The sequence below is a fragment of the Rhamphochromis sp. 'chilingali' genome (assembly GCF_963969265.1).
Source record: "Rhamphochromis sp. 'chilingali' genome assembly, chromosome: 21".
NCBI lineage: Eukaryota > Metazoa > Chordata > Actinopteri > Cichliformes > Cichlidae > Rhamphochromis > Rhamphochromis sp. 'chilingali'.
The window spans coordinates 29,538,189-29,556,120 of NC_137949.1; the positions used below are offsets into that span (position 1 = coordinate 29,538,189).

Here is a 17,932-nt window from a genome sequence, read left to right on the forward strand (position 1 = left end):
TACACTCATACTACACCAGCACAGCTCCAGAAAAGCAGCCCACTCCCTGCATCTGCTCCCTATCAGTGTGGTATGTGGTAGAAAGCTTTTGATCCCCCCCCTGAAAAAAAAATCTGTATGTATTTCTGTGGGTATGCATGTGGGAACGTGAATCAGACAGACACAGAAACGACCATAGAGCTCTATTACAAAGACAATGGCGGATGAAAGCAAAGAGAAAGGAGACAGTGACACAAAAAAGGAGTAAACATTCATTATACCCACAGCATTAAGATCAGTCCCTGGCCCTTGTAGTTCCAGGCCAAATGCAGCTTGATCCCTATGCACAAATGCCGAAGAAGCTGATGTTAATCCGTGCTATCAGTGGCACCATTAAAGGGATTCAACAAATGCCAACTATTTGACTTGTAATGCTTACAAATGCACAATACTCTGTCTTATTGTGGTGAAGTTTAAATTTGTTGTTCGTGAGGGTGGGGAGGCTTTTTCCCCCCTTCCGGCTCCTGTATTCCCTGACTACCTTTTGTTTTCTGTAGGTGTTATTGCACTTTGAAACTGGACACCAGTTCAAATAGAAGGCCATTACTGCAGAGGCAACAGGGCTGAAGCAGTAATAGCACCTCCAGCCATTCAGATTCCTGTTAAACAAGACAGAGCCATTAAAGCGTGGAGGAGACTGCTAGACAAAAGTGGCACTTTCACCAGAAAAGCATGAGGGGGAAAAAAAAGTGAATGTGTGATGTACTAAAAGAGGTGTTACTAGAGGCTGAGAGGTTCTTAGTAGCGTCACGTGTGGACATTTGGATAAATTAGATTTCTGAGTCAGTCTCAGAAAAGCAATTAGCCAAATTACTAGGCCTTGGTGTTATTATTTGACAAATGCGCATCAGCCAGTTGACTGACATTACAGAATGAAATAAGCATGCACTCACGGACCGGAAGCCAACAAAAGGCTTCATGCTGAAAACAGAGACAAAAATGAGCAATGGTGTGGTGAAAATAAAACCTCGAGGCATGCACATCCGTAGTGATGTCATTAAGTTGCACAATCAATCACATGCATTAGCCAGCTGCAATAAAGTCATAATCAAATAACACAAGATCCTAAGGGGTTACCAGCAAAATTACAAAATCCGATTTCACAATTTATTTTTTTTCACACACTCGCTGAAAATGTACCAGGAGGATTCTGAATAGTTTTTTTTAAAAAACCATGTCTTTTCCCACTTTTGATATCCCGTCCTCGGTAGGCATAACTACTGCACTCATAAATCATGTGATCCTTGGCACATTTTGCTGAAACAGTAAATAATAGAAATGTAAATACAATGACAAAACGTTTAAACCTTTATTTCCGTCAAATATAGGAAACTGCAATCACGTCAGAATTCCCAGATTTTACTCTTTGTTTACATAACAGAAGGTGCGATCCATAAACCAAGACGGGTGGTTTCAAAAATGATTATTACAATGTAGATTCAACTGCTTTGTCTACACGAGAATTAATTAAAGATGAAGCATTCTCATGTTCTATTATCTATGTGTTTAATGAATAGATACAATAAAATTTGACCAGGCATACCATTTTAACCAAGGCGTAGGTAGAGAGCCCCCCCTATACAAAGTAAAGTAGAAGTGAATGGTACGTTCCGGCCCTGGTCCTCGCTGTTTTTGTATCTGCTTTAGAGCGCATTCAACCGCCAAGTAAGTTACGTTTTGCTATGTCACGCCGAAGAAGTTTCAGACCAGTTTATTTTTAGCAAACTTGATTCGTGAGGACACTGAAACACATGCTGCCGTGTACGCGATCTGAAGCGAGTCTGCGTCGCGCTTTTTAAGGAGGAATTTTAGGTAATTTGTGAACCGTTATTACTGTAAAGCTAACCGTGAAGTGAAGCCAGGAGCCTCATGTTTTCGTTAAGCCAAGAGGAGCACTGCGCCCCATCCATAGACCTAGTGAAATACGGAGAGCTGGTGGTTCTGGGGTAAGTTGAATCGTTGTTGTATTTGCTTCTGAGTAAGTGTGGACATGAAACTGAAAACGAGTGTTTGTTTTTAAGTTTCACAAACGGCCACTCACACTGCTACCTAAGCTACATGACTGTAAGTTTTTGAAAATAGCATGGAGTTAGCAGTGATGCGTTGTGTATTTTTGTTTTTTAAATTCAAGATCAACTTCCAACACAGGCGACATTATATAACATCAAAGAGGCGCTGTGATGATTTTCAGGGAGCACGTCAAGCTCTGTTTAGAAATTTACAAGCTCACGTTATCCCACAAATCAGACACGTGCGCAATTACAAATGTGGACGTTTTAAATATCCCATTCCCTGTCAACCCTGATAACTACAAACTGCCTGCATGTGTCTACATATCTGTGTCCGTGAAATAGGACAGATTTGGGACAACTTTGGGAACCCCAGTGAAATTTATTCAGCAACTCTGACCGGACGCTCCTTCTTACCTTAAAGTTGGATTCATGGGGTTTTAGGAATTCGGAAGTAGTGATGGTCCCCTCCCCCAGCCCCAGGGTGCTTCCTTTAACACAACTTCTGCAGTCACGCACGCACGTACTGCCGGCTGTTCTCCGAGTTTAAAATCACACTCCTTGACCTGCAAAAAGTTACCTTATATTCCTTATTTAACAGACAAGGGGAGCTTAAATGTCGGATAACAGCGAGAGCCTTATGAAGTACTCTGTAATGATATATGTAATTCGATAAAATGATATTGGGATATGCTACCTGATGTGGGGAACATTCAAATGTTATTTATACAGTAAAACATTTTTTCTGTTCATAGAGAAAATCAGCCAAAGTATGTGCTGAATTATACTGTATAGTAAGTAGTAAGGAGTCGGTTACTGATTTCCATACCTTATACAGTATCTGCCATTACCCACAATGCTCCAGTGCAAGTCAGAGAAACAAGGGAAAGCAGTGGACAAGTTTATCTAATCTCACAGGATATATTCTTAAATTGCTTTATACTAGCAGAGTCTAAGCTGCCTATGGGAACAGCATCAAAGGCTGCTCAGTCAAGCTACCTTTCTGCTGTTTTTTTCCATCTTTGTATTTGTTTATATCTCAGTATGGAGTAATTTTTGTTGGGCAGGCACAGAACCACCATATTTTCACAGAGTGTTGAAAACAAGCCGAGCTGTAGTTCTTTAGTTATTTATTTATGTGTTTTTTATTATTCATCTGCTTTAAATCATCTTATGTGGCTTCTTAAAAGCCTTACTGGCATCTTTACATTTCTTGCCCAACCAGTAGATGATCAGTAATCAGTTCCTTATTGTCAAGCCTCCATACTCATTTGCCTTTAAGTTTATCGCTTACTTATTTCAAGGTATTTACAAGGCTCTTCTGACAGTTTCACATTGCAGAACAATTACGTCAAACCTGCAGCAGTGGAAATTTTGCCTTGGTGTCAAGAACCTGTGTAGACGTGCATTTTTTTTCTATATAGTAAACTGGTCAGGAGTCTCTACAGAAACTGATAAGAGCCTCACCATTAACTGTATTGTTGTCAATAAAATATCAGTAATTTACCCAATGAAAAAAAAAAAAGAAGTCAGTCTCATACATTTACTGATATAATTTCAGGTAAATATAAAACATGGGAAAGAAACTGCCAAGGAATTATGACTTAAAGCATTATTTATCAAAAAAGATGGTAATATTCTGTCCGTCTGTTATTTTGCCCATCAGATGTATTGATAGCTGGCATGCGCTGGTCATTTTCAAGCTATTTGTTGAAGTAATCTTTGTTTTTCACATCACTCTTTACATTTAAAAGCCTTTTGTAGAAGAGCACACCTACTCCTGTTAAGTATTTGAATTATTTGGCATTCATTCTGTAACTATCCAGTTGCCACTTGTACTGGATAATATCAGAAAGTACACAGACAGTCTGTTAATGTAAAAAGGCAAACAAAATAAGCAGTTACTCACATCTGTGTTGTCACCGAATAAAGCCAGTGTAACTTTTACCTTTATTATATCATAACTGCTTTGTCCTCTTTTTGTTTTTGTTTTGTTTTTTCATTTTGTTTTGTGTGTTTTTGTTTGGTTGTTTAGAATTCATTTAGGACAAATTGCCACAAGCTATCCTTCTAAACAGTCACCTTCTCGTCCTGTCTGTATTGTCTTGGCCAACAGATGATGGAAAACATGAGTGACTGAACTTTGGCCAATGGCCAGTCCTGAGGCGCTTATAAAAGTTATAAAATTTTTATAGTTCAGATTTACTGGTGTCCATGCGGCTGTGTGACTTTCATCTTTACAGTATTTGAAATAAGGTGCTGAAATGATGGCTTACACAGAGAGCAGACTACACTGTGTTTTTGTACACTGCCCTCCACCCATACACTCGCAGTCATAGTGCTTATTGTAAGGGATAAAAAGTGCTGAGTGCTTATTACCCCAGGCTCGGTATGTGGCATGTTTGAAGCTGGTACTTTTGTTCCCTCTCCTGACATAAAGACACATATGTGAATCAGATGTGACGGGTGTATAATCACTGTCATGACATCACATCCCATTGATAAAACTGATGGTAGACAAGATAGCTGACAGCATGGAACAAAGCTTGTTTGAGCAGCAGTTCCCTCAGCGGTTTGTTGCCATGACCGTGGTGGCTCTTATTACTTGCATGGCTGCCCCTCCATCTCTGCCGCCGCAGATTGGCTTGGTGCTGGTCAGTGAAAGGAGGCAGGATGAGGAGGGGGTGCTGCATGGGTATCCTGCAAATGAAAGGATGGATTGATCAGGACTCAGCCTTTGCCTCTCTTCAGCTTCCTCTGTCCATTGTGGCAGGGAGACTAGGCCTATTGATTGAACTTTCTACATTTTGCCTTAGAGAACCACTCATTAAAGGAAAGTGTACAAATCAACTTGGGAGCATCTTTGGTACAGACTGACATAGATCGTGCCTTTTTATTAATATTATGTAATTTAAATGGTATAAAGAGAAGAGACATCTCTTTCTGGGGTTTTTTGTCAGTACTACAATAGAAGCATTTAAAGATTTCAGGTGTAACTGGTTTAATCTAGAGTGGTGCAGTGGTTAGCATGATCACCACTCAACAAGTATTCAAACCTCTTGGTGGATTGAGGCGTTTCTGTGTGCAGTTTGCATGTACGTCCTGTGCCTGCGTAGGTTTTTTTTTTTTCCTTTTTTTCCAGTTGCAGCAGGATCCTCCCACAGTCCAAACACACTCATGTTAAGGTAATTCAGAGGTTCAGAAACTGCAGGGCATGAACAACTAGGCAAAAGAGAGACTTTTGTTTATTACCAAACAAGATTTGGCTAATGCTATTGTGCTTACTTGTATATAAAGTAAAGTGGGGTATGCCAGAAGAGGTTTGAGAGCCACTGGGATTTTTGTTGATTGTGAATTGGCTGTAAATATGCATTGGAGAGTATGTGGTAGTCTGTCTTTCTGGGTCAGCCCTGTGATTGACTGGCAGCCTGGCCAAGATGTGCCCAGCCTCTCACCCCGTGACGCCTGGGCTAGGCTCCAGCACCCCTGCTGCCCTAAGTTGGATAAATGGATAAGAAAATGGATGGATGATGCTCATTTAGTTGACTCATACTGTCTTTGCTCATCATGCCATCTGGTTGTCTGTTAATGATGTATTATTTATGTATTTTTACAGCTTAGATTGATTTAGATGAAGTCCTAGTGACCTAGAAACCATCTTGTGTGACCCTGTAAGCCTAACCTAACTTTCTGTATTTCTAATGAGTGTTACAGCTATTCAGCATATCTTCTCCTCATTCTGTGAACACTAGCCTTTCATGTTAGCATAGGAAGTAGGAGGTGCTGTTGGCTCCTTACCGCAACCCTGGAGGATAGGTGATATGCCAGAGTCTTCTAATCCCTGCTGCTAAGTATTGGAAGGTAAATCCGCTGTCTGTCTGGCACGGGTCAAAAGGGAAAGCGATCACAATTAGTTGGAACGCAGCTTTAAAGAGCCTGTCCTAGCTAATGTGACGGTGGCAGTTCCTGCATGACAGAATATTGTTCCTCGGTATAATGCTGAATAATTGAAAGCATATGCTGCGTTTCTTGCAGAGCTAGGGTTATATTCTCCAGTCAGAATTCATCATGGCAAAAACACTAAGCTGGATAGCATTTGATTGTGTGCTTTGTATGAGACACACAGGGGCAGGTAGCCAGCCAGTAGACCCCCCTAAACTGAAAAGACATCTTTATGTAGGGCTGGCTGGTCTTTATTTAGGTGGGGTGTTTTTAGAGCAGGTCAAATAAAAGTGGAGTACAGAGAACAAACCATGTGAAATTAGCTTAGGAATGTGTGCATCAATAAAGGGGCTTTATTTGTTTTCTCTTACAGATTACTTGTAAATGAAAGCAACACAATTACTATATAAATGGGGGGAAAGTGGGCATTATTTTATTTTTCTTTAGATTTAATGTAACTTATGTCTTGTACACTTGTACTTTATTTTGAAAGCAGCATGAGAAGGCCAGCTCAGGCTTTTGGAGCCCAAGATTTCACAACTGTGTAAGGGTCTGCATTTAAAGTGTGCACTGGTCTAATGACATGGAAATAGAATCCCTGAAATGGCCTTGAAAGGAGTACGATCAGACAGTAATCACCACTAAAAGTAAAAGCTGAACACTTTAGGAGAGAAGGTAAGCAGGTCTGCTGTCATTTGACACTTTCCTCCTGTCTTTCTGTCTTTGTATTTGTTGCATTTAGTCCATAGAATCTTCCAGGGCCTCTCTAGCTCTCTGTGGGTGGCTTGTCCTACAGGCCAGCTTTGTGCACTGTGCTGACTAGGACCATGTGTTTCTTTGCCTGGCCAGCCGTGTGGAGACATGGGACAGGTGGACTAGCCTGGGAGGGAGGTGGGAAGGAGCAGAAGGAGGTTCTGTTGCTATTGTTCAGAAACAGAAAGGAAAAATGTCAGATTACATTTGGCTCGTAGACTCTGTTCCCCTCCGATACATTGGTGTGCAAACTTGAGGCATATAATATAAATGTGTATCTTGTGCAAAGTGTCTGTTCAGCACATTTGTGGTTTATGTGAGTGTGTGACAGAAGGTCTGTGTGTTGGATGATAGTCGAGCATGGGGTGTCCCAGCTGTAGGAACCAGCTGGTGGATAGAAAGAAGACCAGTTGTACCGGAAGGGGCTTCTTCATTCACAAAGAGCAGCTTAGGCTAGGTGCCTCTCAGCACACTAAAGGGCAAAACTGGAGTCTGTTATTAAGTGATTTTGGAAACTGAACAGATAGCTTTGTAAGCTGTATCCGTGTATAAAATTCATCTTTGAAAGAATGTGTCTGAGTCATCCACCCAGACCGTGCATTCCCAAAATGATAGCAAACCTGACATGCATCTTAAAACGTGCTCCTGCCTGGGACACAGAGCAAAAGAACAGCTGCAGTTTACACAGTGCACACACACTGAAATCACCAGCACCAGAGTGCATTATGTAATAAGAGCCGTTATCCAAGGTAACGCTTAGATTACTAATAGGGTGTATTAGATTGTCAGTGATGTAATGCGTGGCAAATCTCCTTTTCAGAACACACGACTGTTTCTAATTCTCTGTGTTTACTTCTTATATGATTACAAGACTTTTGCCTGTAAATCTCATTAGACACATCTTTTTGCAGCTATGGAAGCTGTTAGCATTTTCACACAGATGAAATAAATAAATAACTGTCAATTTGCTGTCCTTCTCTCCACCCTGTCCCGTCTCTGACAGGTACAATGGCTCCCTGCCCAACGGAGATCGCGGTAGACGGAAAAGCAGATTTGCTCTATACAAGAGAATCAAACCCAATGGTGTATCACCAAGCACTGTGCACGTCCTCAACACACCCCAGGCCACCAAGGTACAGAAGGATGATTTAAAGTGATTTAATGAACAGGCTCTCAGTGGGATTGAACATCTGTCTGCCTTTCTTCTTCAGACAAAATGTATGAAAGTGTGCAAAAACGTAACAGAAGAAGGAGGTGATATTTCTTTTCTTTTTTTTAGGTAATAGTTTGGGGGGTTTGTTTTTTTTTTTTGTTTTTTTTTTGGTTTTGGTTTTGCATATATACATAAGAAGATTTGGCTGTATATGAAGTTGAAAGCATAATTTCTATAAATGAACCCCCTTTGTTTTTTTGGGGTTTTTTTTTTTTTTTTTTTTCCCACAGCAGCTGAATGGCCTTTTAGTGATTGTGGTAGCTAGTAAATTGTGCTGTGAAAAGCACTTTACATTATTGTTGGCAGACCTTAATGTTGACATTTCCACTACAATGACTAGTTCCTAGCTGGGCTTCAGAGTTTCTCTTCACGGCAGACTGCCTGCAGGGAAGTGCCACATCCAGTAAAACGTGTTTGCCTTCCTGCATTCCTACCTTCGGTTCCTAGGCGAAACTGCTAAACATCAGACAAGACCCACTTACCTCTGCACCACTTGGAGACCAGTGTTTGACATTTTTAGCTAAAAGGCTGTCTGGTTCAGGTTACTGTCAGGTTGCGGAATCCAGAAATCTGCTCTGGGACGATTCAGTGACAGAGGCCTTTTCATGGCAGAGATTGCGCTTTATTTTGTTTGAGTTTGAGCTGCAGTGTGCTGTGAAATATGGCTGAAGTGTTCTGCTGCTCCACATCATAAATTACGTCTCAGATAGTTTGCTATCTGCATTAGATGTGGCTGTTTTTACTGTGCATTACATTAGTTACTGGCTGTTTCACTGACCACTTCGACCCTGGCACCGTGTTATGGGACTTGAAGGATGAGCTCAGGGGTTGTTGCTTTATGCTGACCTGGCTCATCCAGGTGTATAAACGGTCAAAAAAGGGCCATTCTGTAAGAGACGAGCTGGGTGGTCAGCTTATTTTAAGGAGAAGGGGGTATTAAAGAGGTGAATCACTAAAATGAAGCCCACCCCCTGTAACCCATTCTTGCTCCCTTCCAGTGCAGCATACGAATGAGCTGAGGAGTCTCTGCGGCTGAGAGGGAGAGCTCACGTGTCGGTGCACACTCTAGTGTTCATGGCAGATAATGAGGAGCTCCCATGATGCCACTGCCAGCCTCGTATTCAAAACATTATGATTCCAACTCCTACCACTCGGGAAGGTTGGGGGAGGATATTTTGGGGGCGTAGCGTTTATAAAAAATACATATTTGTGTGTGCACTGCTCCTTTTTTAGTTCTTTAACAGGTGGAGCACCATTTGTTTGTAGCAGCGCAGTCAAGACAAGACTGCATGCGATGATGACATTTGTCCCCGTGTGCATCTGATGTTACAGCAGACCGTGGCAGCTCTGATGACCCACTTTCCCTCTCCCGCTTTCCCTCCTGCACGTGACGAAGAGGAGGGGGATGTTTAGGAAATGGAATTTTGCAGATTAGAGCAGAGATGGCATGTGGTACAGTGTTGATGGAAGCTGGGGCCGGGCTTTAACCAAGCCTTCCTCGCTACACTGACATGAAGCAGTTCAGTTGCCTGGCGAGCTTGTGTTAACCGAGGCCAGCAGGGAGTTTATGGTCACTGTTTTGCGAGTGTGACTTTACACAGTCTTTTTTTTTTTTTTTGTTCCGCTTCCCAAAAAATTCTTGTAATAGGTTTTAGGATTTTGGTAACATCATGACAAAATTACACAATAAGCCTGTAGAGCTTTGGCTTAATTGTGAGCTGTAAAAAACCGCACATGCACGCTAATAATCCATAGAAATGTTCCAAGTTGTCAATAACAAAACAAAAATAAGGACAATAACATGTTTTCTTCCAGGAGCACCTCGTAGTTGTTGATTCTAAGGAAGTGAATCATCACTTAAGTGCCATGTGTTTTAATAGTGGGTTTGACTTTTGCTCTGGTCTTTAATTTAACCTCACCAACGAGGAAAGGATTGTGCAAGGAAGGTTTTACTGTAGTTCTGCTGTGCTGTTTGGCACTCTCAGATCCGGTGATAAAGCCACAGATTGGATGATGATTTATTATACTGTTGCACTGTGTACTTTGTTATGAACAAGTTGGGTTTTTTGTTTGTTTGTTTTCACATTTCAGGCTGTGAGCTGTAAAGGTCAGCACAGTATCTCCTACACGCTATCGAGGAACCACACCGTAGTGGTAGAGTACAGCCATGATAAAGACACAGATATGTTTCAGGTAAAAGTCCGTTCACTTTTACTTTGGCACACAACTGCATTCAGATACATTCACACCCCGTACATTAGTTTCTCAGCGATTACAGTACTTCTTTATAGTCAGAAAACATAGAACAAAAAGGCTTTTGTTCTGCTTTTTTTTTAATGTACTTCTATACCTAACATTACCAGTTTCGATCTAGTAAAGCCAGGAGGAGTATTTCCTCTCTGACAGCCAAAAATGGTCAGAGCCTGTTCCCCATTCCCATGGCAGGATGTGGCTGTATTTTTAACAGCAGGAGAGCTGCTAGTTCTGTGGCTAAGACATGTTGTTTGAATTTGATGCTACTTAACCTGTTTTGTTTTTTTAAGGACTGACAGTTGTTGCAAAGATTTTATTGCCCTTTTATTGTTTGTGTTCTGTTATATTGCCTACAGGGGCTTCAAAGGCTGTCAGAACAGTAATTGCTATATCTTTAGATTGTCATTTCAAATGGCTCTTTATGAATGGGATAAATGAAAATATGGATGTAAGCTTTAATTTGACTGATTGACAAGGTGTCTTTGGGCTCTTTTAGCCACTTTGGTTATACACAACCACCTGATTAGACTGCAAAGTTAAACATTTATGTATAAAATGCTTTTCACAGAGTAAAATAAGTAAAGTAAGAAAATTAAGTGTTGTAATAGCAGAAAAGCAAGTTAAGACACACAAAAAGTATAAATGTTCAAAAACACGTCCAATCATATAAATAAAAATCATCTGTGCCCGGTTTACACTGCTCCAGTATTAATCTGAACGTACAGCAAGGCAGTGATGAGCCAAGGGATGTTAATGTTACAGACACATGCTTCATATTCAGCACCCTATCTTCCCCATGTGACTAAACAATACTGAACGCACCAGAGAGAAGAGGAAGCCACTCAAAATGTTGGACTTCAGGACAGTGTAAGGGGAAAAAGAGGAAATGAAAGGAGGAAAGCCTATTTTTGCCTCTGTTTATTCAGCTTGAACTGTTTCCAAGTGCTGAAAATTATGCCCATTAAAATATATATGGATACTCTGTGTGTGTTTGCTTGTGCACGTACATAAGCTAGCAGGATGCAGAACAGTTGCTGTGTCTGGTATGAATTAAAAAGAACCTTTCTTCATTGATTGCACTGTTTTGAGATTCTTTCGAAACTGTTGTGCAGTACAGCATAATATTAATTATTATTTTTGTGTTGTTTTTGCAGATTGGGCGTTCTACTGAGAGTCCCATAGACTTTGTGGTGACTGATACAATAGCAGGGGGTCAGGAGGGTGAAGAGACTCTTATCACGCAGAGTACCATCTCTCGTTTTGCCTGCCGAATTGTCTGCGAACGCACCCCGCCCTACACCGCTCGCATCTATGCAGCCGGATTTGATACGTCCAAAAACATCTTCCTTGGGGTAATTACAACTCGGTGTACCATTGTGATTATGCACCATCTCTATCTATGCTACTTTTTTTAGCCTGTAAGGTTACATGGCTGCCTTTTTTTTTTTTTTTTTTTTTTAGTGCTTCTAATCCTTGAAGCTTGTAACCAGATAAAGAAAACCACTGTTTCATATGCACTGTTACGTAAAAAGTGAAATGCCACACATCATGTCAGTTTGTGTCATCATCCATTTTCTGTCTTGCCTGTAGGAAAAAGCTGCAAAATGGAAAAACCCTGATGGTCACATGGACGGCTTAACAACCAATGGTGTGCTGGTAATGCACCCTAAGGGGGGATTCACTGAGGAGTCCAAGCCCGGCGTGTGGAGAGAGATCTCTGTTTGTGGTGATGTTTACACGTTGAGAGAGACCCGCTCAGCACAGACCCCAGGCAAACTGGTGAGTAGTTGAAAAGTTAAAATGTATCAGTGTATGTATGCAGTGACACTGTGATGTTAGAGAAATACTTTAGAATATTAAAGTGGTCCTGTTATGTTTATTATTTTAATTCTTCCACAGCCACTTTTAGAGTAGCTTTGAATGAGTCCCAAATCAGAATAAGTAATTATCTTGATCCAAAGTCTGAAATAATCCATGTTTGCTGAGTCGCCTATTGTACACAAAAGGTTTAAATGGCATTTGGGTGGGACTTATGTCTGAAACTCAGCAGTAACAGGAGCTAAAGGTTGTCAGTCTGTAGTACAATGTAGTAATAAGAAATATCAGCATGTCATAGGCAGTGGATTTTTTTCCCATGTAGAAGGTAAATGTGTGCGCACTTCACTATCCTCCGCAGGTGGAGAATGAGAGCAATATTCTACAGGACGGCTCCCTGGTGGATCTGTGTGGAGCAACGTTGCTGTGGCGCACTGCTGAAGGCCTCTTCCACACTCCCACGCAAAAGCACCTGGAGGCACTCAGGCAGGAGATCAATGCAGCGCGCCCCCAGTGCCCTGTGGGTCTCAATACCCTCGCCTTCCCCAGCATGCACCGGAGTCGTGCCCTTTCATCTCTGGAAGACAAGCAGCCTTGGGTGTACTTGGCGTGCGGTCACGTGCACGGTTACCACAACTGGGGCCACCGTTCGGAGCAGGAGGCCAACACTGAGCGAGAGTGTCCCATGTGCCGGGTGGTGGGGCCCTACGTGCCACTGTGGCTGGGCTGCGAGCCGGCCTTCTACGTGGACACAGGTGCACCCACATACGCTTTCGTGCCATGCGGACATGTGTGTTCAGAGAAGTCGGTCAAGTACTGGTCAGAGATCCCTCTGCCCCACGGCACTCACGCCTTCCACGCAGCCTGCCCCTTTTGCGCCACCCAACTTGGCCCAACTCAGGGCTATTCCAAGCTAATCTTCCAGGGTCCGGTGGACTGAGTTTAAGGGGTCTTGCTCTGGCAGAGGAGATTAAACAGGAATGCTGACATGCAGTGAAAGATTATTTTGTGCTTTCTTTCATTTATGTAAGCCAGCTCTGGAACGAAGCGAGCCTTTTTCAGGTTCTGGTCATGTACTGTGGATTGACAATAGAGAGCCATTACAGATTGTTCGGGGCCTTTTGTGGCTGTTTGGATGGCCACTGCAGGATACAGAGATGTGAAGCACACTGGACCACAGACGCACGGCTCCTCCAGAATTAAATACTGTTTTAGCTGTCCTGCCAACAAACCTCTTTAAACAAAGTTCCAGTGCTGGGCTGTAAACTACAATGCCTGCTGGTTTTCCATCAGAGGGCTGTAACACTAAGGTTGTAGAAGGAATGAGTTGAATTTACTCATGAATCAGACTGAACCAAATTATAGCAAGCAGGTGTAGTTGAGTCTTCTGGGAAATATGTGGGCTGGGGTGGGGGAGGGTATATAATTCAGTTCCTGGTGGGCCTGAAACCAAGATTTTACAGAGCCAGACAGCTGGACTGTTGGCTGAGAGAAAAGCCAGGTGAAGATGGAAGTTTTAATAGTTAACTTGTTAAATGGTCCACACTGATATCCTGGTCCTTAACCCGTAACGGCATCAACATCTTGTAGCTCTCCGGAGGCGGTTTCTAACTGCCGAACAAACTTTGAGGGAGAGTTGGGGGGAAGACTTTTTATGTACAGAGATATAATCCAGTGCCTCAAATCCCATCAAACTATGGGAATATTTTTCATAGTTGACAAAAAGATATTTTGTTGAAGGTAAAGAGAGAGATGGTTTTGCAGAAGGTGTAAGAAAAATAACGACCCACACAGATTCTAACACCAGAGGTATTTTATTACACTGAGGCCCTTGTACTGTTTTTTAATGCAAATGTTAATATATTTTTCTCCAGCATATATAATGTATGTGAGAATGCTTGAGCGTATGTGTGCGTGCATGTTTGTGTGATTGTGTGCATGTGGATTGGACTGCGTGGGTGCCCTCGGGCCGTTAAAATCACCCTGCATCGCTTCACCCCGATCCCCAAAACGCTACCAGAGAGAACACAGGATTTAACACAAGGTCGCAGGGGCTTGACAATGAATGTACTGAAATGCATTGACCCTTCTCGCTGGTGGTGCTTTGATTATACAACTTGCTTTCAAGGTGTGATCGAAGCCTGCTTTCAGTTAAATAAATCGCCGGAGCCGTACAACCATATGAATCAAGCGTACCTGCTTGCTTGCTAGCTGTCACTGCCCCACACAAACACACACAGACACACTGTATTCAATCTGCACTGTTGTTAGCTTTATCCCCACGCTGGGTTTGATCCAATGATTTGTACGCTGTCGAACCTGGGCACAGTCTCAGCAGCATCCAGAGATTATACCAAATATAAGGAGGAGCTGTTTTCTCTCCGCATGCAAGATGCGACGGCCACTTTTTCCTCCAATCCAAAGTGTTTCTGTAAACAATGCTACCCCCAAACTGCTGCTGCTGCTGCTGCTGTGGTGGAATGTTGACAGCTCTGGATTACAGTCAAGGCTGTTCAGTCGCTTCATGGGGAACAATGATAGTATCACACTCTGTGCCAAATTTGGTAAGTTCTATTGTGTGTGGATGAGTCAAGTTGTCCAAAACAAAAGTAGCAGATGAATTGAAAACTGAAGAATCTGGGACAAATCTGTCCGTGATGTTAGCTTTCCAGACTGTGCCCAAACGAGTGTCGTTTCCAACATTAGATTATGAAATACAATAGTGAGCATTAAAACAATGAGATGTTAAGGGCGATGTTCTATTATATAGCATTAGGTTTTCCCAGACTTTATTATGATAATTAAAAAATTCAGAGGTATATCTGAGGCGGAGGAAATCTGCCTTTGTCCTGGACATGGTATTTTTAATTTATTTTGTTTTTTCTTTCCGCTTCCCTCTGAAGAGAAACATATTTGGCATTGTTAAGAATGTCAGCAGCATTACACTTTTCCTCTAACCACAGAGCATTTCAGACTCGCTTGATTTCTGCTGATGTTATTTAACTGCCATGCTGGGTCAAGCACTAGGCCACATACTGTACGGTAGCATTCCCTTCTAACCTCACGTGCGTTCGGCTCAAACACTGTGTCCATTGCTTAAGACTGTGTTCTGTAACAGCTGCAAGAGTAGCTGCCTCAAACATTCCTCCTCGGTAAACATGGGTGGGGCCCACAGTTCACCCAAGGGCTTGTTCTATGATTATTATTATTATTTTTGTGTCTCTAGCAGGAACTCTGTACACAAGCCATAGAACGCACTGATGCTCCTAATGTCTCCTTTGCAAAGAATAAAATATTTTTTAAAAACACTCTGCACCAAGTTGGATTTCTCTCTCACTCTGACTGACAGTTTCTATTTCATACTTGTGGGTAATGTTCAGGGACTCCTTTTAAAGTGATCCACCGATTTTTAAAGGGCTGCGTGCAGCTGATGGGGATTTGTTGGTTTTTATTTAGTGGCTGCCTTTGAACACTCCAGATGTCTCAGCTGTGTTCGCACAACCAACATAGCAGCAATGTTTAATCACAGTTACATATGTGTTTCATCATTCCTCTGTATGAGCATTTCTCCTATCTTGGTTGCCAAAATGGCTCTGAATTGTGATTGCTCTATCAGTATTTTTTTTCCAGATAAGGCAGAGAATTTTCTTCAAGTCTGTTTTATTCACATTTCTTGTTCTATCTTATCAGCTTCATCTTAATATTTATTAGAGAATGACTGCATGAGTGTAGCCCCTTGTTTTCAGTAGTTTTTTTTAAGTATGCAGTTTCCCTATGAAACCACAGGAGGGCACTGTTTCCTCAACAATAGCGCCTTTGGCATTATGCCTCTCAAGCTACTGAGCCTGCGGGATCCAATAGCTTGAAAACACAGCAAATAAATAAAAGTTTGATGTTGGTTATGAAAAACACTAAATATAAATGCATCAAAAATACATATGAAACATCAGAAATTGAATTATTTAAATTGGCATGCCAGTGAGGACTAAAATCCTCCAATTAGGCTATCAGAACAGTCTAATCAGTTCAAACTAAATATATAATCTATTACATACCATATGTTTTTGCTTATGCAGTCAAATTAATTATAATAGTCTTTTATCCCCATCTAAATCCTGGCGTGATGTATAAGGAGTGCATAGTTGTGTGCAATATTTAGCTTTTAGGATATATTTTTTTTTTTTTTTTAGTGTACATGCAAAAATATTGTACCATGATGATATTTTCCATCATTCGCATGTGACTTCATCCTCTCTATAATAAGGACGCATGAAAAGGATTTAAATGCATAACATGTCATTCTGGCACAGGGAGGGGAACGGAGCTGTGGGATGCCGTGCTTCCTAATTAACATTTCTGCAGTAGATGTGAAATAGGTTCATATGTCTGCACACTTGCCTGTTTTTCTTAATGACAGAAGAGACACTGAAGGTGACAGCATGCTAATTTTGAGATCACTTGGTGGGTCCCCCTGCCCCTAAGCAGGGCTGGGTTATGCAAATAAAGCAGGATGATACTTCTTTTTCCCTTCTCTCAGTTTCATGAGTAAGAAATGAGGTGCATGTCCTGCACTAATGCTGAGAATTTACACAAACGATGATCCTCCTATCATCCCCCCACCCCCCCTTTTTTTTTTTAACTTTTATGGGACCATTTTGCAGTTCAGTGGGAGTCGTTGTATTATAATTGTACTAAAAAGTTCCTTTTGTTTGGTTGACTGAGCAATCAGAGAGCACAAAGCTGTCATATTTGCCTAAAACAAGATGGTGTATTGACAATGATAGCTTGCAAGTTTGCTCCTGTTAAGTGAGTTTTCCAAACAGGAAAATTAGGATGTTTTAGAAGAAACTTTATTATCCAGTGCTGTAATGATATATTGGTGGCGTCTTTAAGAATATTAACAGCATAAGAGGAAACCATTACCTGTATCCAGACAGAGCATTTAGAGTTTTTGGGTGGGCAATGGCAAAAAGAAATTCACTCTTACTAAATAAAGTATTTAAGCATTCCAGTAGTTTTAATTTGATAGCTGAGAGAAGTGAGCTGCAAACTATATAGGTATAGGGTTAATGCAATTATTTCTCAGAGATCAGTGAAAAAGTATATGCTGTACATCTCCACACTCCTCTGGGTAGGCCCCTGCACATAGTGATAGTAATGAAATCCAAACAGTTTTCAAGGCCTGGCTTCAAAATGTGGCTGGTGGGGCGGGGGGGCAATCAGTTGTAAGTGCATGCAGCCTTGGAAAAAAAACCCAAAAAACACTGAAACTTTTAAGCAGTGATCGTGCCACTTCCTCAGATATTTAGATGAGATTTTTTCCCCCTCTAACAACAGCCAGCAATATATAGGTTATTGGATTAAAGTCAACAACAGTTGTCAATCATCCAGCTGTTACACATCTGAAGGTTGTATTCAGAGTTGTGCCTTAGTTGCCTTACATGTTTTCTTTTTCTTTTTGTCTGTCTGCCCTGTGATTTCACCCAACATGTGAAATGCCACAGGTGGCTGCGGGCTGTACGCCAAGCTATCAGCGGGATACCTCAGCTGGCAAGTTGAATGCTGTGATATTTACCTCAATTACCCAGCGTGCAACTGAGGCAAATTATATGCAGATCATCATCTGTAAATAAGAGATAGTGCTCTTCCCCTCGTGTAAATTAAGTAACAGCACATACAACCCTCAGAAGCTAACACAAGACACATTTGTCTCCCTGGTTTTTTAATAGTAAACTTGGCAGGTCTTTTTTTTTTTTTTTTTTTTAAATCTTCTTGCAAATTGGACTGCCACAGCACAGTGCCACATATTGGACTTTGCTGCTAATTCCTCGCTATTTCTGTCTCGAGTGATTAGTCACTAATTGTTGCTTCAATCAAACACCTGCATGTCTTACTTTAAGTCAGGTCC

At 41.6% G+C, this 17,932-nt stretch overlaps 1 protein-coding gene across 1 annotated transcript; it reads left to right on the top strand.

The window, feature by feature from the left end:
* The first annotated feature begins 1,664 nt into the window (after positions 1-1,664).
* peli2 (pellino E3 ubiquitin protein ligase family member 2) lies at positions 1,665-15,332 on the top strand. Its single transcript, XM_080871457.1, has 6 exons — positions 1,665-1,985; positions 7,747-7,876; positions 10,048-10,149; positions 11,364-11,561; positions 11,800-11,988; positions 12,386-15,332. Exons 1-6 carry the CDS (start codon positions 1,909-1,911, stop codon positions 12,962-12,964), a joined length of 1,275 nt encoding a protein of 424 aa, XP_080727583.1. The 5' UTR covers positions 1,665-1,908; the 3' UTR covers positions 12,965-15,332.
* Positions 15,333-17,932: the final 2,600 nt, after the last annotated feature.